Here is a 23,784-nt window from a genome sequence, read left to right as displayed (position 1 = left end):
GGGAGAGAAAAACAATCTCAGACACTCAAAGCACGAAAACAAGTGGAAAATGATCGGTCTGGTTTTCCATAAGTCAGAACAGGAGACTCATGTTCCAGCCGCGGCGGGAGATGCCCCTGCTCTCCTCCCGCCTGCTGCCCGACTCTGGGGCCAACAGACCCTAGTGGCTTGTGGCCCCTAAGTGCAGGCGGCTAAAGGCAGCACTGGGCGAGTCGACCTGAGCTCTGGCCCAGCACAATCCACAGTCTCATGCCCTCCAGCCCGTCCCCTGGGCTTGGACATTCCCTGTGACGGCGCAGCACACGGGCAGCGGTCTGAGCCCCCCGTCCCCCGGGCTCGGGCACTCACTGTGAGATGTGGGTGATGGGGGCCAGCAGTGTCTCTCCTTCCAGGTCCAGGTCCTCGGCAAAGCTGTTGGTTCTCGTGAACTGGGGCGTGCTCACTTCCAGCAGTGCGGGGCTCTTCTTCACTGCAGGAGAGGTGTGGGCAGCACGTTAGGCCTCCCTGAAGGCTCGATGGCCGAAGGGGCCCAGGGCTCGCCAGAGCTGGCCTTCGATGCCCACCCCAGCCTGCCACCCTGGCATGGGACTGCCCTTCCCACTGGGAGTCTTCTCACAAATGGATGAGGCGTCCACTGGGGCTGGGAGGAAGCTGTACGGAGTCTTACCACCCGGGTCGGGGCGAGGGGGCGGGGTTACGTTGGCCCCACGTGCCAAGGGGCAGTCGAGGCCCAGGGTGCCTCCTCAGTGCGGACTGAGCGCCACTGAGCCGGGGTGTCTGGGCCTCTCCCAGGTTCACACCTGAAGCTCAGGTCAAGAGAACAGACAAGTGCTGACCCTAGACAGACATACGGACCCTGCTACCTGGCTATCACTGTCACACGGATGGCATTTTCCCAGAGTGCCCAGGGTGGTAGGACTCCTGTCCTTGAGGACGTGAAAGCCCAGGAGGGAGGGACAGTCACAGAGCCCCTGTACTCGCTCACGCCAAGATGCCACCTCAGCTCCCGAGGGAGGTGCAGGCGCCGCCCAGCAAACCGCTGGGACAGTGAGGTCCCCGGCCTGCCCTCGGCGATCCGACCCAGGCGCTGTGGCCTCACACGACACCTGTCGGTTCCCAATTTTCCACCTGGACTTGTTCTTTCAAGTTTTTATGGTAAAAGCATTAAAGCAGTCCTTGTAAAAAGGTTTGCGAAGGCCCGCGGCCCCCAGGTCGTCGTGTGAACCGGCCGCTGGGGTCCGAGCTCACCCTTCTCCTCGTCACAGCTGCGGACGCGAAGTAGGAGTGGCTTTTAGACCTGTGACCGTCCTGTCCTCAGTACTCCGAACGTGCTCATCTCATTTTTCTACCAGGTGTATGGACATGGAGGCCAGTCTTAGTTACTTTTTTTAGAATTTGTTTGTTAATCCTCACTTGAGGATATTTTTCCATTGATTTTCAGAGAGTGGAGGGGAGGGAGGGCGACAGAGAGACTTCAGTGTGAGAGAGACACATCGATTGGTTGCCTCCCGCACGACCCAGACTGGGATTGGGGATAGAACCTACAACCCTGATACGTGCCTTTGACTGGAAATCAAACCCACGACCCTTTGGTCCGCAGGCTCTGACACTAACTGCTGAACAGCCCGGCCAGGGCCATTTGATTTTCGTAGTGCCGCAACAGTGTAGCTTCAGTCTGCCACAGGGAGCCCGGCCAGTGGCATGGCCTAGGGCTCCAGGAGCTCCAGCTGCTACCTTAAGAAAGAGCTGCACCCCATCTTTAGGAGAACCTGCCGCGCTGGGGCCGGAGGGGCTTCCTGAGTAACTAACACGTGGCTGGTCATTTTCCGACACACTGAAGCCACTCGGTCCGCCAGCAGGTACGCGTGCGGCGGCCTCCCACGTCCACTCCCAACCAAGGATATGGGTTTGTTTGTTTGTTTTGAGAGAGAGGAAGAGAAAGAAAGTGAGAGAAATTGATTGGTTGCCTCCTGTACATACCCCGATTGGGGATCGAACCTGCCACCTTTTGGTGTACCGGATGACACTCCAACCAGCTGGGCCACCCGCCCGGGGCACGTTTTATGTTTTTAAAATGGTATACCTATCGTTTGCTTTTTGAAAAGGGGAGGTTTTCCCACCCTAGTGTAATGCAGCTGTTTCCTAAACGTGTGTGTACCGTAAATGTACGAGTGTGTGTGTGAATTTCAGTATGTTTAGCATTCATACCCAACGTCGCGGGAGACCAGCAATCGGAAAATGAAATGGAAAAGGTATTATATACAATTTTCCCAGAACAATAAAGTACAACTCAGACTACGAAATTCCTTGAGGGAAACAGGAGAAAATCCCCGGGCCTAGGATCTGGCCATGAATTTTAACTGCAGTACTAGAGGCTCCATCCATCAGGGGGAAACGGTGGCACAACTGGATCTGACCGAAATGGAAAGTGTGTGCTCTGCAAAAGACACTGAGGAGATGAACAAAGTGACAGAGAAAACGTCCATCCGTCACCTGTCTGGTCAGGGACTTGTCTCACAAAGAACTCTCAGTTTGACAGCAAGAAAGCGAACGACCCAATTTAGAAAACGGATTACAAATAAGCATATGAGAAGATGCTTTCTAGTCAACATCAGTGGTTCTTGGGAAAATGCAGATTAAATCCATAATGAGCTACCACTACGCCCTCATTAGAATGGCTACACTTTTTGAAATGTTGTCAGTGTTGGCGTCAGGAGAAACCAAGTTAGAGCATTACCTCTCCTCCCGTAAAGAAGGAGAAGCTGCAGCCTGCTGATACCAAGTGTTCAAGGCATGGAGCAACCAGAATCTCACGTGCTGCTGGATGTGTAATGGGGCGGCCACGCGGGAAGAGTTGGGCAGTTCCTTATGAAGTCAGACATCGCTCTGTGACACAGCTGCCCCTCCCTCAGGGACTGATCCCAGTATGCATCCACAAAGCCTGTATGTAAATGTGTACAGTGACTTTGCTTGCAATGGCCCAAACTTGGAAACGAGCGAGGTGTGCGTCAGTAGGTGAGTGGAAAGGGTTCGTACTATGACGGAATACCACTCAGCAGTCTGAAGAGCGAGCTAGCGATGCACGCACCACGGGAGAATCCCGAGTGCGTGTTCTTTAACAGTGAAGGAAGCCAGGCGCAGAGGCTACGTATTCTATGGTTCCATTTACATGACATTCTGGCAAAGGAAAAGCCAGGGACATAAAACAGCTCGGTGGCTGCTAGTGCTCTGGAGAGGGGGAGGACTGGACTTCAGAAGGGTCACAAGAGGGCAGTTTTAGGGCGACAGACCTCTGTATGATGCTGCGGTGGCGGATAGGTGACATCTGTCAGAACCCACAGAACTCCACATTTCCAGGAGTCAGTTTCACTGTGTGCAAACTAAAAAGAAACCCCAGCCTGGGGGAGGATCCTCGGGTGGCAAGCAGACTGGCAAGTGAGTCGGTTACGAGTGTCTGCGCCAGGGAAGGGAAGAAGGAGCTGGCCCACGCAGCCTCGGGGAACAAGCTGTGCACTGGCCGTGACATGGCTGCAGTTGGAAGGAAAATAAACACAACAAAACGGAAAAAAAACCCACCACAATCAACAACTGGTAAACACAGTATGAGCTTGCTAAGTTGGTTTCTCCTAGGGGCACTACATGTTCACACAGACCAAGCAAATGAGTAAATAAATGATAGATAATAGCGGTGAGACTTCTCACTGTTGGAGAACAAAGTAACAAGTAAATGGAGTGTGTGTGTGTGTGTGTGTGTGTGTGAGAGAGACAGACAGGCAGAGAGAGAGAGAGAGAGAGAGAGAGAGACAGAGAGAGCTCCCTGTGGTCAGAAACATCAGTACGAACTCATCGAGCTTGGTACAGACACGACTATTGATGTGCATACTCGCTTATGTGCGCACATAGGTTCGCTAGCTCTGTCTGCTGAGAGGCCCTGGGAGCAGAAACAACCCTGCAGCCAGAAGCACCCTCCGGGCCCAGATTCAGGTTTCTAACTACCACTCATTCTCCAGTGGGAGGACCAGGGCTCTCTGGCTGAGGGGTGATTTGTAGGGAAAATACAAGATGAGTCTGAAGTATGGTCTAGTGCCAGAAGGGAAAGACAGAAAGTGAACAGAACATAGACCCAGTAACCCCAAAGAGCTCCTGACCCAGTGGCCATTCAAATGAAGACCTAATCTGAACAACACAATCAATAACAACAGTATTGGATTTTAGCTCAAAACATGGTCCTGCATCCAGACCGATACAAGTGAAATAGCTGGAGGAGAGGGGTAGCTCCTCGCGGAAGAGTCTGAGTGGCAAATGCAGAACGAACAGGTGCCATTAGAATGCGGCGACACTCGCCGCAGGCAAGATCTGCGGGTGACGGCTGACATTAGTAGGTGAACCTGGAAGGAGCAGCTTCAGAGTATCTCCCCTCAAATATGCACTCGGCGCTGTGGCGGTCTGACCGTCTGTGTGCTGATTCTTTGCTAGCCCCTCCTGCAGGAGGTGGGGCCGAACTCCCTCCCCACCAGGGGGCTGCACCCGGGACGCTTCTCATGACTACACTGTGCAGAGGGACAAACGAAACTGCCAGTGGAGGGGCCTGGCTGGCCCCACCCTACCCAGGTGAGGAGGCTCACGTCCCCAGTGGCAAAGGGTGTTGACATCATGTCCCCTGATGTGATACAGTGAGACAGACACTTCACTTTGGTGGCCTTCTTTCTCCAAACCTAGAATGTCTGTCTAACCCTGAGAACGTGAGGCCCCCACCAAAGGACACTGCCACCTGACTGGTACTCACAAGTGTCAAGATCATGAGGGACCAGGCAGGGCTGAGAAGCTGTCCCCAAGCAGAGGACATGGAGAAGGCCTGCTAACTGAACACGGTGATGGGTCGCAGAACAGAAAAGGGCCATCAGGAGAGTTGGGGACGTCCAGATAAAGGAACGACACTGGGCTGTAACAGTGTCGCCCCGCATCCATGCTTTCCCATCACTGCGGCGGTTAAAGATGTAACATCGCGGGAAGCGGGAAAAGGTCCATGGGACGCGGTATATTTCTGCCTCTTTTGTAAATAAAAAAGATCTTTGGTGTCTAATTAAGGATATACAAGGACTCTAAGGAGAAATGATAAAACCTTAAGGAGAGACGTTCACGAAGACATACACAAGTGGAGAAATGTGCTTTGTTCTTCCCAGATCTGGCTCAACGCCCACGGTTTGGGTGCTGGGGCCTCGGCCCGCGCACGGAGACGGAGTGGGCAGGAGCCCTGAGCGACGGCAGGCACCGTCCAGACGGCGCGGAGCTGATGCAGGGCACAGGCCGGCGTCGGAACCACGCTTAGGGACGCTTGCCGCGCGTCACAAGCGGCTGGCACATGGTGGCCGAGATGGTCGGGGACAGCTGGCTGGCCACAAGGAGAAAGAGTTAGAATGGCCGTTCCCTCACACCATACACAGAAACTCATCCTTGGCCTCTAACGAAGGAAAACAAAACGGAACCCTCTGTGACTGACTCCAGGAGAACATCTGTGACGTCGGGGTCCGGAGCACTAACCGAAGAGGAAGAGACCACCTGATCATCGACGGCACCCAGAGCGGAGAGAACCATGGGAAACCATGCCCACGACGCGTATAAAACCATCCACGGAAATAGGAGCAGTGCAAACAACACCGAGAAACGGGCGCCAGGCAGACAAGCCCGTCGCGGAAGAGGGACCCCGCGGCCGCAGAGCCGGGGACAGGTGTGCGCCTGGCAGCTCGGAGCTCGCAGCCCGTGGGGCGAGGGCAGCCTTCCAGCAGGAAGCTGCACAGACATGACTCAGTCCCACCGGAGAAGGGCTCGGGCCGCGACGCGCGGGAGCGTGGCAGGCGCCTGGACGCGAGTGCTCGCTGGGGCTCCCGGGTCCCGGACCTGCGGGAGCCCCCCCACCCCCAGCACGGGGCTTGGGGCTTCGATGTGAGCACCCTGGGTTCTGTTACCCACTTGTCAAGTGACAGAGCTAAAACTTCGTCCAGGATTCAAATGTTCTTTCAAAAAAAAAAGGACGGGAAAAAGAACACAAACGCATATTTTCACGTCTGCGTCACTTGGTAAAGAAGGAAGGGACGGAGGAGGGCTGGCTGGAGACTGGGGCTGCTTTCTGAATCTCTGAGATGACAAGTGCCATCTCCCAGCCCGCGGGCCAGGGTGAGCCACCTGCGCCCTGAGAAAGGCCCAGCCGGGTGCACGTCTGCTGGCTGCCTGCGCGGGCGGGGCCGCACCTGCCACAGAGGAATGTGCGCTGTTGGGTTCATCCTGGGCACGGCCCCCGGTCCCCGGAGGGGCAGAGAGAAGGTGCCACAGGGTGGCTTTGCTCTCCCCGACCAATGGAAAGGCGCTGCTCCCGCGGCGCCTGTGTCTGAGCCCGTGGGGACTGCTGCCTCTGTCCCCCCGGCAGGCGGTGGCCAGGGCCACAAGCCCCTGCCCCATGTCCCACCTGTGTACAGCCCAGGCAGGAGCCTTCGAGAAGGAGCCAGGAATGCCCAGGTGGGGATTGGGATCCTCAGTAGTCAGAGTGGCAGGCTGCCCCCTTCCATCAAGGGCTTGGGGGCAACTGCTGTGTCCCAAGAGGTCCCAGATGCTACCCCTACCTCCAGGGAGCCTCGGGGGAGTGACTCACACAGGTTCAAGTAGACATCTCTGGCCCGGGAGCTGCGGAGCAGGCCGAGCCCGTGGGGACTCGGGGCAGCGCACCCAGGCCCCAGGAGGGCACCGGAGCCACGTCAGAGCCCCTCCCCACTGCGTGCCAGCGACCGAAGTCACCACTTTCACACAACAGCCCTGATTTCGGGCTTTCATTCCTTGGCTGCCTTGGCCTTGTCGAGGCCGGAATCGGCCGACGTTTTCAGGGCTGAACCAAACAGTTCTGTTTTCTAGGAAAAGGGGAGGTCTGGATGGCGAGCGCGGCCTCTGGCGTGGCGACTGCCACAGCTGGCGACCCCGGCTGCCAAGTCGCACCCATTCTCCAGGGAGCAGGAACCAAACACCGCGGCGGCCTCCTCCCTGCCGGCAGCCCTGCTCAGCACAGTCCTTTTAATTTTCTCTTGGAAAAAAAAGCAGGGGGCACAGAAAAAAGACCAGAAGGAAATAGTTCAAAAGAGTCACCGTTCCTGGGTGAAGACCAGGTCGTTCTCTCTCCCTCCCGAGTCAGGAAGCACTAGTGTGTGGCAGGCCTCCGTCTGTGCCTATGCCTCGCCCAGGTGGCAGGTCCCTGTCTGCATCAGAGGCCCCTGTCTCCACTGGGTCTGCACCTGCCCTGCCACAACGTCCCCAAGACTTCTGACCCCTCGAGCACCTGGTCTCATTCCCTGTGGCTTGCCATGTAGCCCCTGCCCAGCCCCAGCCCCTGCCCAGCCCCAGCCCCTGCCCCAGCCCCTACCCCTGCCCCTGCCCAGCCCCAGCCCCTGCCCCAGCCCCTACCCCTGCCCCTGCCCAGCCCCAGCCCCTGCCCCTGCTCCTGCCCAGCCCCTGCCCCTGCTCCTGCCCAGCCCCAGCCCCTGCCCCTGCTCCTGCCCAGCCCCAGCCCCTGCCCCTGCTCCTGCCCAGCCCCTGCCCCAGCCCCTGCCCCTGCTCCTGCCCAGCCCCTGCCCTGCCCAGCCCCAGCCCCTGCCCCTGCTCTCCTGACCCTGCCCTGCCAGCCCCAGCCCCGCCCCTGCCCCTGCCCCAGCCCCTGCCCAGCCCCTACCCCTGCCCCTACCCCTGCTCCTGCCCAGCCCCTGCCCCTGCCCCAGCCCCTGCCCCAGCCCCTGCCCCAGCCCCTGCCCCTGCTCCTGCCCAGCCCCTACCCCTGCCCCTACCCCTGCTCCTGCCCAGCCCCAGCCCCTGCCCCTGCTCCTGCCCTGCCCCTGCCCCTGCCCAGCCCCTGCCCCTGCCCAGCCCCTGCCCAGCCCCTACCCCTGCCCCTACCCCTGCTCCTGCCCAGCCCCTGCCCCTGCCCCAGCCCCTGCCCCAGCCCCTGCCCAGCCCCTACCCCTGCCCCTACCCCTGCTCCTGCCCAGCCCCTGCCCCTGCCCAGCCCCTGCCCCAGCCCCTGCCCCAGCCCCTGCCCCTGCTCCTGCCCAGCCCCTACCCCTGCCCCTACCCCTGCTCCTGCCCAGCCCCTGCCCCTGCCCAGCCCCAGCCCCTGCCCCTGCTCCTGCCCTGCCCCTGCCCCTGCCCAGCCCCAGCCCCAGCCCCTGCCCCTGCCCCAGCCCCTGCCCAGTCCCGGCCCCTGCTCCTGCCCAGCCCCGGCCCAGCCCCAGTCTCTGCCTCTGCCCCTGCCCCGTCTCTGCCTCTGCCCCAGCCCCCAGTCTCTGCCTCTGCCCCAGCCCCTAGCCCCCAGCCCCTGCCCATCCCTCACAGTGAGGCCAGTTCATTCCCAACACCCTTGGCTCCTTGGGCATGCAGGGAGGGAAGTCCCATTTCCCCATCTGCTTCAGTGTGACCTCATTTCACTGTCACTGGAACCCCGTGGGGTGGCAGCTTTGATGCCTGTTTCGGATGAGCACACTGAGGTCGGGAAGGCTACAGTGGGTGCCATGGGGCACATGACAAGGCCAGGCCTCCAGCCCCATCCCGCTGCCCTCTGTTCTCAAGGGAGTCGCAGCCTTATCTGGGCTCCACCTGGTACTATCACACACCCCCACTTCGGCCTGAGCCCCCAGGTGTAATCCAGGTCCTCCACCGGCTCAGGGCCCCAGAGGTGGTCCTTGCTTGGTGGGCACAGGGCTGGGTGCCCCTGCCCGTCAGGTCTGCTGCTCCCGCCTGGGGCCTTGCCTTCATCTCCCTAGGGCCCTCCAGGACCTGGCACGGGCACACCCCCTGAGCCAGCTCACCCCTCAAGGGTAAATAACTGCCCCTGTCCTTCCCAAGTTAAGCCTCTTCCCCCCAGCCCGACTCTACCCCCTCCTGGCAAATTCACCGAAGCCCTGCAGATCTGCCCTGTGAATGAGACCCCCTCCCCAGGGCATCCGGACAGCTGCATGCAGGCCCTGCGTGACATTGCTGAGCCGTGGCCCCGGGCCGGTGCCAGCTGCCCGTGCCCGGCTTGCAGACCCTGAGCCAGCGCGGCCGGGCCGCCACCTGTGTCTCCACTCAGAGGCGAGAAGTAAGGGACACGGGCAGAAAGTGTAAAAGTCACTCCCACAACAGCTGCCAGGAGCGGCGCGGAGCGGAGTGGAAACGTATACGCGCCGCTGGCACCGGCCGCGGAGGAGGAGACCTTGCCTGGAGGACACCTGTTGTTTTCGCCCGTCCGGCAGCCAGGCCCGGCTTCTGGGAACAGCTCGGATCTTCCTTAGGGGGGCTGCTCCCCCCCACTCCCGGGCTGCAGGCCTCAGGTACCCACAGGCAGTCCCCACAGGAGCCCGTGGCCCGGGCCTTGGTCGTAGGAGGCACGGGGGCAGGTCTCGTACCCCAGTGGGAGCCAACAGAGAGCCAGGCCCCTGACTCCGGCAGAAATGGGGGGAAAGGGGTGGTCTCTTTGGAAAGTGGCTGCCCGAGGACCATCCCAGGGGCAATGGGGAGAGGGAGCTGGAGAGGGGGAACAAGGGAACAAGGCGGGTGTGGGGAGAGCAAGCAAGGGAGATCGTCCCAGCCCCGGGGTCCAGCTGCGTCTGAAACAGCTGGGTCCAGATGTGTGAGCCAAAAAAATATCCCTTTTGTGCTTGGCTAGTTTGAGTTGGGTTCCATCATTTGTTACCCAGAGAGTCCTAAGGAATGTGTGTGACAAACGGGTGAGGCCCGAGTCGGAGGGGATGGCTCTGGGGGTCGAGGTTACACACAGCTGAACTACGTACACTTCCTGGCAGAGCTCTGAGGGGCGCAGGGGGAGGGGAGGGGAGCTGGCAGGAAAGGCTCCCCCTGGACGGCCCAGGGAGCTCGGGAAAGGGGCCCCCCGAAGCCTGTGGCTGACTCTGCTGCGAGCCGACCCCGGCTCCCCACCCTCCAGTGAGGCCTCTCCACACCCTGTTAGATGATGCTTGGAGCGAACTGTGGAACATGCTGAGTGTCACGTCCAGTCCAGGGCGTGCAGAACACATTTGATAGGAGCATGATGACAGGGATGTGACAGCCACAGGCAACCTTGGACACCCTGCCCAATCCCATGGAGGACATAGGTTTCCACACACCCAGAGATAAGGGCGCAGAGGACCCTCCTCCCAGCACCGCCCCTCACAAGGGGGCTCGCAGGCTCACACACACACATGTGGGAGGGGAGGGAAGTGGTGGTGGGCCTCAGGGTGGGGTCCGGGCATGGGGACGCAGAGCAGGACAGGCAGTGACAGGGTTGGCCCTGACCGAGCACAGGAAATGCACAAGGAGCAGCAGAGCCACCCACACGACGTGGGCGACCCTCGGGGGTCTGTGCTCCGGGAGTCACTGGCCAGGTCCCCCAGCCCCGGTTGCCGGCAGCCCGCAGCCCCAGGAAACGTTAATATACAATGGAATCTGGGCTCAGCGCTGTCTCCTCCAAGCGCTGAGCTCACAGGACATTCCCAAGAAACCTCTGGAGAGGTGGGGAGGAACGTTTCTGGAGGTCTTTGGCCGAAGAAAACGAAAAAGTGGCCTTGGTTTTCAAGGCAAAATTACAGAGGAAGAAAAAAATGTTTTTAATCTAATTAAGAGCGATCTTCTCACCTTCATCACAACACCGGGGAAATGCGCCAGTGTAACTTCACACGATAATCAGAGCAATTAGTGAGGGAGAAGTCTTGGAAACCGGTGCAGATGTTCTCAGAATGTTTAATGGGGAAATGAGTTGCAGGCCTCTCTCGGCATCCGGCCCCAGGCCCTGGCTACCAAATCCAGACATCTGCTCGGGCCCCACCCCCAGGCCCCGAGGGCGCAGGCTGGAGAAACACAGGTCCCTTCCCAGGCCGCCTCCCAGCCTGGCCAGATCCGGGGCCGAGAGGCTCCCCATGGCTCCCCAAGCCAGACCCTGGACACAGAGCCACCCCAGAGCTGGGGGAGGTTTCATGTCAAAATTATGTCAACAACTGATGTGAAAAATAGCCCACTCGGCCTGTTCCCCAGCCCGGCCCTGCTGGCTGCCGTTCAACAAGGCAGGGAGAGGGTAATGGACTCCAAGGGACTCGGCTCTGACCCCTCCGTACGAGCACCACTTTGTGAGAAGACACGGTGGCATCCGGCCAGGGTGGCTCTCTTCCAGTACTGCTGGCCCCTTCCTGGGCCCAGGAGTCAAATGGGTCGGATGTGAGGAATGTGCAGTAATCAGAAACGATGCTCGGGAAATGTCCTGCCCCTCCGCACAGAGGTGTGCGTGGCTGATAACTGGCTGTGGGAGACACTGAGTGGGGGAGGGGTCGGGCAGCTCTGCAGAGCTCCTCAGAGGCCCTGCTGTATGATGAGCTCTGGGGACACAGGTACAGAACAGGCTGTCCCTGTTCTCCAGGACACAGCATGGGGCCCCACCCCGCACCCTCAGCACTCATGTTCCATACGTGCCGAGGGCGCCGCCCCACGGCGTTGCCAGATGGCATCCTGCACTATCTCCGAGCCCGGGGCCCACTCAGCCATGCACAGGGAGGCCAGGGTGATGCAGAGCGAGTCCTCCGAGGGCAGCCCTCAGCAGTGACAGAAATGCCCCAGCTCCGTTCCCAGCAGCCTCCATGGAGCTCTGTCAATATGTAACTTGCTTGCGGATTCTGTGCTGGTCTCTGTATCCGGTGAAACTGACCCAAGACAGTAACAGGAAGCTGTGGGGGCATTTTAAAAGGGGGAGCAGCGAGTTCACTCTGTATTTAAAGAACTCGCTTGGGAAGAATGGAGGGGAGGAGGCAAGGACGGAAACAGGGACCAGGGGAGAGGGAAGGGCGACCACCCAGGCAGAAAACAATGGTGGTGGATCTGACCAGGGAGGTGGCTGGAGAGAAGGCAAAAAGGGAGCAAAGTCCAGAAAACTGACAAGACCTGCTGACGGAGTCCACAGAGGCCCCAAGGAACGGGCCCAGTTTTCAGAGACTTCCAGCCAGGTTTAGAGAGCAACTCTGGTTTCAAATCTCCCTCCTTACCCTCATCAAAAGCATAAAACCAGCATGAAGTGCAAATAAAACTATTCAGCATTCACACCTTCACTGGCACGAAGAAGCAACACTGTGGCCTTCAAATGGACTGAACGGGGAAGCGAACTGAGTCCCAACAGTGCCCGCGCCCCCTGCCCGCGCTGGCAGCCTCTGGAAGCAGAGTCGGGAGTTGAGGCCTAAGGTGCTAAGCAATCAAAGGTCTACAGCAACCAAGTACACACCAGACCGACAAACAGGCGACTTGAAAGTGGGAGTAAAGCTCTGGCATGTTCTGGATGCCCTTCCCCGACGGCAGCCCACCTTCCCAGTGTGGAGCCCTGGCCCCTGGCTCAGGACTAGCAGAGCTTATTTGCAAAGAATCGTGTCTGTTCTGTCTTGTCCGGGGGCTGCCTGAAGGACTGACGCAGGGTGATTGCCTTTGTTTCCTCTAACCCAGGGCGGAAAACATTCCTTGAAAATACTGTGAGGGAATCAAACAAGTCGCAGCCCCCTGGGGACAGCGTGCAGTGCAGGCAAACAAGCACGCACTGGAAGCAAGGGAGGAAATGCTGCAGAAGGTTTCGTTGGGAAATGAGGCCATTCAGAAGCACCTATGTGTGCTGAAGAATTGAGAGCAGGGAGCAGGCCCAGGGCAGGATGCATGCTCAGGAAAAACTCCTGAGAACACACTAAGCCTTCACCTCAGGCTGACCTCGGTGCCCACCTCAAACAGGAAGTGAAGGCAAAGGCAGATTTGTAAGTAGACTAGCCAACTCTTAAAGGATTGACCCAGCACAGAGCTAATCTGCAAAGATTGGGAGTTTTTACTCGCCCCTCATCCCTCCCCCCTTTCCTGACTCCTGGCACTCAAGAAAATCCCTGTGAAAAAACCAATTGAATTCAAGCTGGAGAAACTGACTTCTGAGGTCCCACATGACAAAGTACACATTTCACAAAAACAATTCACTAAATAGTTACAGCTCACAACAAGGAAAAACATACTGGGAGGAAAGAATCTGATGTCTAGAGTTACTACATTTAATATCTGAAGTATTTTCAATAAAAAATTATAAAGCATGCAAAGAAACAAGAAAGGATGACCCATTCACAGAATAAATGGACAGAAATGGTCCCAGAGGCAGTGCAGACATGGAACTTACTAGACAAAGACTTTAAGTCAACTTTTAAAAATATACTCAAAATAAAGAACAGGAGAACAACATATGAATAAATAGAGAATATCAATAAAGAGATAGAAATTATAAAAGGGAATTAAACACAAATCTTGGAACTGAAAAGTACAATAATTGGAATGAAAAAACTCACTGGGCCTTTATTAGCATATTTGATGGGCAGAAGAATCAGTTGCTCCAAATTGGATGAAAAACATGAGTCTATACCTCCAACAAGTTCAGTGAGCACACAAAACATGAAAGAATTCCATCATAAGGTAACCACGTAGGCAAACACAAAGTTTTAGTTTGTGACTCCTTTTTGTTTCCTATACAACTTAAAACAATAAATATACATCTGTGTTATTGGTGATACAATGTACGGGAGCTGACTTTCTGTATGCTATTGACACTAAGCTGGTAGGAGTTAAAACTACATACAAGATTAGGATGTTCAGTGTAATCCTCACGGTAGCCATTAAGAAAATACCTAAAATACATACGCAAGAAGCATTGAGAAGAGAATCACTACCACGGAGCACCCAAAACAAAAACATATAAACATAAAAGAAGGCAGTCAAGGAAGAAATGAGGAACAACAACAACACACACGAAGCATACAGAAAACAAATGTAAAGGGATTAAATTCTTCACTCAAAATACAGAAATTGGCAGAATGGAGTAAAAAAAATTATCTGACTTATGCTGTCTATAATATACTCATTTTTGATCCAAAGATAGTAATCAACAGAGAGCTGGGATGCTACCTTAATGGCAGAAAAAAAAAGACTAAGTAAAAATTTGTTACAGGAGATAAAGGACACCATATATGGAGAAAAGGATCAATTCATCAAGATGATGTGACAAATATACATATAACAGAGCCCCTACCCCCCAAATAGGAAGCATGTATTGACTGAATTGGAAGGAGAAACAGTTCTACAGTTTTAGTTGGACACTTCAATACTCCACAGTCAATAATGGGTACAACAGACAGACACGATCAGCGAGGAAGCAGAAGACTTGAAGATGCCATACACCAACTAGAGCCAACAAGTACATGTGGAACCCTCCACCCCGCAACAGTGGAGCGCGTTCTGCTCAGATGCACGTGGAGCTTTCTTCTGGAGAGACCACGTGTTTGGCCACAAAGCAGTCTCAGTAAAGTTCAGGAATAAAAATCATACAAAGTGTCTTCTCCATCCAAAATGGAATAAGGCTAGAGATCAACAATGGAAGGAAAATTACAGAATGACAAATATGTGGAACTTAATCAACACACTCTAAAAGCTAATGGGTCAAAGAAGACATTACAGAATAAATTTGAAGGTGATTTGAAATAAAAATGAAAACACAACACACCCAAACATACGGGATTGATGGAGAAAGCAGTGCTCAAAGAGAAAATAGAGCGATAATAGGTCCCAGCATGGAAGGAAGAAAGACAGACCTTTGTAGCTTAAGAACTGCAAACAGAAAAGTAATCTAAACGCACGTTGATAGAAGGAAATTATAAATATGAGAGTGGAGAGATGAATAGAGAATAGGAAAGAATCAACTAAACCAGAACTCGCTTCTTTTACACAAGATCAATAAAATCGAGAAACATTTAGCTAGAAATGACTAAAACAAAAGACTAGAGAAGATGCTGAGAAATAAAATCATGAATTAAAGTGGGGACTTACAGAAATAAATATATATGTATATAATGAGAGAATACTATATACTATTGTACCACGATCAATCAGACAACCTAGAGGAAGTGGACAAATTCTTAGAAACACATGAACTATAAAAACGAACAATAGAAATCGAGATTCTGAACTTGTGACAAGTGACAGGTTTGAATCGGTTATTAAGAACCTCTGAGCGAAGAAGCGCAGCGCTGCCCTGGTGAATCGCACTGGCCATTTCCATGTAAAGAATTAAGACCAGTTCACAACAAAGCACCACAGGAAGAAGGACTTTGCAACAGTCTGTGAGGTCACTGTTACTCTGATACCAAAGCCAGACAAATCCACCACCAGAAAAGAAGCCTAGATATGACCATCGCTTGAGGGTTTTCCTAGAGATGCAAAACCCTCAAGCAAATGCTAGCGTGCCGACTCCAGCAGTACAATAAAAAGATTCAACACTATGAGAAGTGGCACTAATCTCAGGGGAGGAAGGGGGCAGTTCAACATAAGAAAAGTCCATCAACATCACACACACCACATTAATAGAATCATCTCCATAGACACACAAGGCATTCAACAAAATCCCACAACCTTTCAGCATAAAAATACTTAATTAGGAAAAGGGGGGAACTTCAATGTGATGAACAGCACCTCCGGAGAGCCCGAAAATAACCAGAGCTAATAAGCGAGTTCGGCAATGAAAAATCTGAGCTATAATCCCCATCAAAATTTGAATGGCTTTTTCTGCAGATACGGAAACACCGGCCATAATATGGTTATAGAATTGCAAGGGGTCTCTGAATAGCTAAAACAGTTGAGAAAGAACAAAGTTGGAAGACTCCCACTTCTCAGGTTCCAAACTTGCACAGAGCTATGGCATCCAGACAACATGGTACCAGCCTGAGGACCATGAGACACTGGCATGAAAGAACCAGAAATAGCCCAGCCGGTGTGGCTCAGTGTTTGAGCGGCAACCCACGCACCAAGAGACTGTCAGTTTGATTCCCGGTCAGGGCATATGGCCAGGTTGTGGGCCTGATCCCAAGTGGGGGGCATGTAGGAGGCAGCCGATTTATGTTCTCTCTCATCTATGTTTCCATCTCTCCCTCTCCCTAAAAATCAATAAAGAAAAAAAAGAAAAAACACAGAAATAAACCCTGATGTAGGGTCAGTGGGATTTCGGCAAGGGCACCAAGACCGTTCCATTGGGAAAGAACAGTCTTTTCAGCCAAGTGCTGGGACAACTGGACATCCCTGTGCAGAGGAAGGGAGCTGGCCACATGCCTCCCACCACATATGAAAACAATCTCAAAATGGACTAGCGGCCTAAATATAAGTGCCACGACCCTCCATTTCTCAGAAGAGGACATCGGCTCACTGGCTCTGCGCTGGGTGACAAATGGCTGGAGAAGCAAGTGCTGCCAGTTCTCTCGCAGCTGGATTGTGTGGCTCAAATGGTCCGTTTTCTAAGATGTGAGCTTCACCTCAAACAAATGGGCACCACAGACTGAATCATCCCCAGAAAACCACAGACTGAATCATCCCCAGAAAAAAAGTCCAAGAGTGAATGTGAAAATAGAGAACACGAGTCAAAATAGGCAGCTCCCGCACCCGCTGCAATGAAGGGCCTGGAGTGACTGGGGTTAGAGACAGCGGCCTCGGAGCCGCCTCTCTGGAGGCTCAGGGAGAGAAGGGTGTGGGAGAAGAGGCGAGGAAGAAATCGGGAAGTGGGAGAATCCTGCGGGACTTGGAGACAAAGAAGACATGCCAATGCCCTCGCCCCACCCCTAACAACAGCACCACCTGTAAGGGAAAAGTCAGCACGTGAGTACATCATCTTTTCTGCTATAAAATTCTCCAAACTCCAGCCAGAAGGCTGAAGACAACTATAGACAATACTCCAGGCAGTGAAATATCCTCAACATTGGGGGTGTGGAAACATACCTTGAATCAGTAGTAAACACATTGAAAACAAATGGACAGAAAAAAAATGGGGACTGAGAACAGGTGATGGAACTAAGACAGAAATAGAAGAAACAGCTAAGCTCGTTGAAACGTAATCAAGACAGAGGCTGAGGGACCAGCTTGGAGTGGAAGACGGCAGGGGACAGCCAGGAGGGCATAACTGAAGTCACTGAAGGAAATCCAACCAATACAACAGAAACAGAAAAGTTCTGTCAACACAGTAAAATAACTCACTCTGAAAGGACCTGCATGGTACCAAGGAAATTGATCTGCAACAAACGACTGAGACATTTCCTGGTAAAACTATTGGACTTGAAAAATGAAGAAATCCGTAGGGCCTCCGAGCCTCACAAAGGCAAGAGACCCGCACTGGCAGACGACTTAGACTTAACAAAGCACACAACGCAAGGCAACGGTGGGACAGAATGTTCAAGAAATGTGTAGAAATACAAACCAATCATTTTAGAGCCAGTCGAGCTGACCTCCAGGTATCAAGGTAACAGAAAACCAGTTCACATATGTACAGAGTCTTGCACACGCGAGCCCTTGCTGGGGAACTTACTAGAAGCATGGGAAGCCGGGAAGCCCAGGCAGAACTGTGGGAACACTCTATTTAACTACAGAGCTAGATGAAGGCCTGGGTCGGGTCACAGTTGAATAATAAAATGTGAACATCACATGTCCTGACAAAACAGAACACGGTCCTGGGAGGAAAGGGGGAGAAGGAGACTGCACACATTCTATACAGTACAGAGCGAGTCGATTGTGCACGATGGAGGGGCCACGGAGTTACAATGGTGCATCGTGTGGAATAACATGGAACAAGAAAAGTGACTGAACCACAACCAAATCAGGAATACAAAGGCAGGCACGGGTAAAACATACATGGAAGCATGCTCACGTACCAGATAACATGGAAGAGCAGAGCTGACACAAACGCAGCGGCGTCAGTACAACCCAATCTGGGCGAGGACCGCAATGTGTGATCGCATCAAGCCACACGTGCCCATTATTAATACACACGAGTAAAAGCATGCCTCCTAAACACATACTCAGATTGCTTCATCGAGCAAACTTCAACTGTATGCAGTAAACAAAAAATTACACATCTAAAATTCAGTGATCAGAATGGCTGAAAAATACAGAAACGGATCGAGATTTCCTTGCTAAATGGAAACATCGAGAAAGCAGGGGTTATGGTTCCCGTGCAGAAGGATTAGTGCTGGAAAGCGTTCAGCCCGGTATCAAAGGCCTAAAGGCCACAATGACAGCAGAACCCACGTTTATAGGTCTCCATACACAGATCGGTAAAAAGACAAATGACTAACTTAGAAAGCCCAAAAAAGTCCAGTCAGTCCAAAGCAAGCATAAGGAAGACATGACAAAGATAGAAGCAGAACGTAGTGAGGCAGGAAACAGTAAAACAGACCACTTTCATAAAATCAAATCCTGGCTATTTGCAAAAGTTAAAACAGACAAAGCTCTCATGAAGGGGAAAAGCACCGACACACGAAAGAAACGGTGAGAGAGTAGCCGTCGTTGGGAGGGAACTTCTGAAATTCCTAAAAGACTACTAGGTACACGTCTCTGCAAAAAAATTGGACAACTTGGATGAAATGGATAATTTCCTTGCAAATGCAGTTTATCTCAAGTTGATCTCAGTTAATAGAAATTAAGAGCCTAAACACACCCATTTCCAAAAAATAAATAGAGAAAGCTATCAAGGGCCTAAGAAAGCTGTCAAGGGACTACCCGAACCGAAAGAGCCGCTCCCGGGATCCCCTGCCCGCGCGGGGCCACAGGTCAGCGGTACACGTGGTGGTTCAGGGCACAGGAAATGGAGGAAGCATTCCCAAGCACTTCTCGGCAAGTGTCAATTGATCTATAAACCTGATCAAAGTGGAACATAAAAAGGAAATAAAAGGCCGACATTATTTCTGAATGCTGAGGCAAAAACCCTACATATTTTCCCATTATTTCTGAATGCTGAGGGAAAAATCCTACATATTTTCCCATATTAATAGGTTTAAGAAGAAACATATGATTACCTCCGAGAATTCATCAATCATGCCTAATAAAAACTCTTGTGAAAATACAAACGGATGGATACTCCCTGGATATAACCACACAGATACCGGGAGAACACAGGCGTGAATTCCTCTATAAACAATGAGTGGAAAAAGGCTTCCTAACTGGACTACAGTCTAGATGTAAGATCAACAAATTTGACTTCAGCTATATTAAAATGTACCTTTTGCACAGAAAAATCCCTTAAGCAAAATCAAAAGACATTTGACAAAATGGAAGGAAATCTTTGCAACACACTCACCCACAGAGGGCTAATGGCTATGATATAAACAAAACTTAAAAAAATCGAGCGAGCAGGGTGGGGTACAGACTGACAAGCCTCAGAGGAGGGGAGTTTGTAGGGGAAGAGATAAACCGCAGAACTTACATGCATGTGTGCATGACCAATGAACATAGACAGCAAAGTTGGGATGAGGCGGGGAGTAAGGGGAGGAGGGTGTCAGTGGGGGAAAAAATGAGAAACATCTGTAACAAAAACAAATAAATAAATATAACAAATTAAAAAAATATGAGGGAGCAAAGAACCAAAATGGCTGTAGAAATATAGGTAAAATATGTAAACAGTTCAGAAAGTGATTCATATAAACAGCCCTTAAAATTTTTAAAAAATATTGCAATTTCACTCAAAACAGATAAATGCAAGCAAAAGCTCACTGGAGATACCATTTTCCCCATATCAGATCCACCAACATTCCCGATCGTGATAACATTCCTGTGGTGAGCCTGTGCGCGAGCATTCCTGCTGCCCGTGTGCAGGGCACCGTCCCGATGGAGGGGTTTGGCAATATGTAACAAACAAAATGTGCGTTTCTGTTTCAACCTCGCAATTCCAGTTCTAGGAATTTACCTTAAGGACACACCACCAAAAATATGCAAAAAAAAAAAAAAAAAAGCCTAGAGTTATTCAGTGCAGTGTTGTGATTATAAAACATTAGAGAAGAACCAGAGCCCAGGCCACGGAAAGGTGTACATGGCTGCCATCCAGATCCCACCCGTCCACACGACACAGGAGACTGGCTGAAGGGACTGGTACACACCCAGGAGCACCAGCAGCTGGGAGCGGGCAGGGGAACCCGAGTGGGTACTCAGTGTTTCTAGGAGGTACTGTGGGCGTGAAGAGCGAGGTACTAAGGGCACGTGTACAATGCCACATCTTCTGCAACAGAGAGGCAAGATGAGAAAACGAGGACATGTTTGGTAAAGAACACATACAATTACACAAGTAATAAACCAGGGAACACTGAGATGAGTTACGTCCAAGGGGCGGAGAGAACGGGTGTGGAACGCTATGGGTTGGGGGTACTTCTCTCAAAGACCATTTTTGCATAGTTTGGACCTAGGAAGTATATTAATGTTTGATATACAAAATACACAAAGCAGCAAGATGAAGCTACCTCTGCAATGGTGGCATGAAGACTATGGTTTAGAAAAAATCCCTAGAAATCCGTGACAAGACTGGACAAATGGTCAAAAACAACCAATCGAGAGCTCCAGAAATTAACCAAAGGCATATACCACATTGAAAAGTGTTTATTCGAGAAAAAACTCCTGAACCTTGGTAAGAACAGCAGGGCCTGGGGCAGTTTATCGTGGGGCTGCTCAGTGTCACGGCAGCCTCGAGGACCTTCAGTTCAGCACCCACAAAGAGGGCTACCCGAGCCGGGAGCTCTGTGGAAACCCCTGCACAAAGTGATCTCAGTGGTGAGTAATTGGGGAAGGCCCGCCTCAGCCACAGAAGGCTGCAGTGCTTCTGGGACAAGCAGCAGAGGAGTGAGAGATCTGACAGGGACCCCTGAGACCTGGAAGACAGCAGACATTGTCAAGAGAGACCAGAGACGACCCGTTATCTGCTTATCCTTGGCTGACTGGGGGGCCTGTTCAAGCAGAAAGTAATGGCCAGGACAGACTTGTAAACAGCCAGAGATATGAACGTCTCAGCTCCCACACAGACCACCTCAGCAGATGGGGAAAGCCGCCTGGTCCAAGGTACTTAAACAAACCTTCCGACCAGTCTGACCACTAGGCTATGCTGACACCGAGGAAACCAGACTTAAAAACAGAAAACAAACAAGAAGCGAAAAACACTTGAGCTGACACATCAGTGGCCTCATGCTGAAGGAGACATAAACCAGCACACGTCAACCCTGGTGAGGAGGGAGAATCAGAACCCAGAGTTCCTATATTATATCAAAGGATTAGACTTTAACCAAACATTTTGAGACAGGCAAAGAAACAGGGAGTATAACCCGCAAACAGAAATAAAGAGCAGTCAATAGAAATAATCTCTGCAGGGGCCCGAATGTTAGCCTTAGTAGGCCCAAACTTCAAAGTGGCTACCATACATATGTCCAAAGAACGAAACGAAACAACCTTCAAAGAATAAGGAGAACATAACAACAATGACTCATCAAACGGAGAATACCGATAGAGAGATAGGAATTGTAACACAGGCCAAACACAAACTCTGGAGTTCAAAAGCACAACAACTTAGATGAAAAACAAGAGGGGCTAAACAGCAGAGCTGGCAGAAGAAAGGAAGAACAGATGACCTTGACGATAGACCCCGACAGATGACGCATTCTTCAGAGCACAAAAGAGTGACATTAACTGGACAATGCTGAGACCTGTTGGACAGCACTGTCAGTCACAACAGTCCCCAGAGGACAGGAGAGAGAGAGACAAAAATATTCAAAGAGAGCACCCTGGCCATTGTGCCCAGTGGTTAGAGCGCTCGGTTCCCTGTGCACCAAAGGGCCGTGGGTTTGATTCCTGGTCAAGGACACGAACCTGGGTTGCAGGTTTGCTCCCCTGTCTTGGTCAGGTGCATTCAGGAGGCAACCAATTGATGTGTATTTCTCACATATGTTCCTCTCTTCTCCCCCACCCGTTCTCCCTCCCTTCTACTCTCTAAAAAGCGATGGAAAAAATATCCTCGGGTAAGGATTAATAACAAACGCACACACGTAATTGAAGAGATACTTTAGTATTTACCTGAAGCAGATTGTTTTCGGTTAAGATGCTTATTGTAATCCCTAGATTATACTACTAAGAAAATAACTTTAAAAACAAGGAAGGAAACTAACAAAGGCGCCAGAACAGTGTCCTAGAACATATCTGGTCCACGCCACGGAAGGCAGGAAGGAGGAAGGGAACAAGAGGCACAGGACATACAGAAAACAAACAGCAAATGGAAACTATAAATCCTACCATATCAGTCATTACATAGCTGTAAGTGAATTAAACACTCAGTAAATGATTAGAGATCACCAGATTGCCTAAAACAGGAGCCAGGTAATACTCCCTAAAATAGATATATTGCGCATTAAAAAGACAAACGGCCCGAGAACCAGAACGGAAAAAGACACCGTGCTGCCATTAAACACGGGAGTGCTGGAGGAGCGATGCTAAATATCAGACAGAAGAGCCTCTAAAACAGGCAATGTTAATGGAGATAATGAGGGACATTTATAATGACTAAAGGCTCAGTTCATCTGGAAGAAATAAAAATTATAAGCAAGATGTATAAAAATGATAACAAAAACAAATTATATATGCAACTACCAACAGAGTTCTAAAATAGTCTACAGATTCAGGGAGCTAAGTGAACACAAGGCATAAACACCCCAGAAACCTGCACCAAGGTGCATCGGAAACTTCTGAAGACCGAAGACAGAACTATTTTGGACGAAGAGAAATGACACATTACTCACAGAGGGACACTCATTTGAATGGCTGTGAATTTCTCATCGGAAACCATGGAGACCAGAAGTGCAATAACATTTTCCAAATACTTAGGAAGGAATTGTCGACAGTGAAGTCTATAACCAGCAGAAAGGTATTTGAGGAACACAAGGGAAAGACATTCTCAGACGAAAGGGAACAGAACGGGTTGCTAGCAAACCTCCTGTTAAAGAATAGCATAAAAAGTTACCCCCGCCCTGGCCAGTTTGGCTCAGCAGTTAGAGCGTCGCCTGCAGTCCAGAGAGACCCGGGTTCGGTTCCCGCTAAGGGTGCATACTGGTTGCAGTTTGTCCCCGGCCCAGGTTAGGTTGTGCGGGTGGCAGCCACTCAATGTGTCCCTTTCACGTCGATGTTTCTCTCTCTCTCTCTTCCTCTCTCTCCCTCTCACTCTATCTGAACAAAAAATGGAAAAATGTCCTCGGATGAGGATTAAAAAAAAAAAAGTTACCCTCTAAGATAGGGTTCAGTGGGTGAGCAGAAAGTACTGCATTTTAATTTTTTTCCTTTCTTGATTTTACAGAGAGATAAAGTGAGAAGGAGAGAGAGACACACACATCAATTGGTTGGTTGCCCCCCACATGACCCTGACCAGGGCCAGGGACTGAGCCGCAAACAAGGTACATGCCCTTGACTATAATCAAACCCACGACTCTTTGGTCCAAGGGCTGACGCTCTAACTGCTGAGCCACACAGGCCAGGGTGTAAGACAACTGCATTTAAAAAGTGGTGAGGACAGCCTGGCCGGTGTGGCTCGGTGGATGGAGCATCATCCCAGGGACTGAGAGGTCCCAGTTCGATTCCTGGTCAGGGCACATGGCCGGGTTGTGGGCTTGATCCCCAGCAGGGGGCGTGCAGGAGGCAGCTGATGGATGTTTCTCTGTCGTCAGTGTTTCTATCTCTCCCTTCCTCCCTCTCTAAAAAAATCAATAATAAATATTTTAAGAAGAAATGAAAGAGGCGAGCATAAGAGGAGCCCAGTAAAAAGATTTCCACAGCCCACTCAGAGCAGCAGAGCCTGAGACCAGTAGGCTGACCGACCACACGTGTATACAGGCACACCCGGGCAGCTCCTGAGAAAACTCCACTCCTTCCTCGGAAACACTGCAGACAGCA

At 52.0% G+C, this 23,784-nt stretch overlaps 1 protein-coding gene across 1 annotated transcript in view; it reads right to left on the bottom strand.

Moving 5' to 3' along the window:
* KCNQ1 (potassium voltage-gated channel subfamily Q member 1) overlaps positions 1-23,784 on the bottom strand; it is a 283,407-nt gene that overhangs the window by 157,251 nt on the left and 102,372 nt on the right. Inside the window, exon 11 of the mRNA XM_036281174.1 lies at positions 349-469. Within this exon, the coding sequence (XP_036137067.1) occupies positions 349-469 (121 nt within the window). The remainder of the gene's footprint in view (positions 1-348; positions 470-23,784) is intronic.

Source organism: Molossus molossus, unplaced genomic scaffold, assembly GCF_014108415.1.
Source record: "Molossus molossus isolate mMolMol1 unplaced genomic scaffold, mMolMol1.p scaffold_m16_p_31, whole genome shotgun sequence".
NCBI classification, from domain to species: domain Eukaryota; kingdom Metazoa; phylum Chordata; class Mammalia; order Chiroptera; family Molossidae; genus Molossus; species Molossus molossus.
This window is presented reverse-complemented; position numbering and strand designations above follow the sequence as displayed.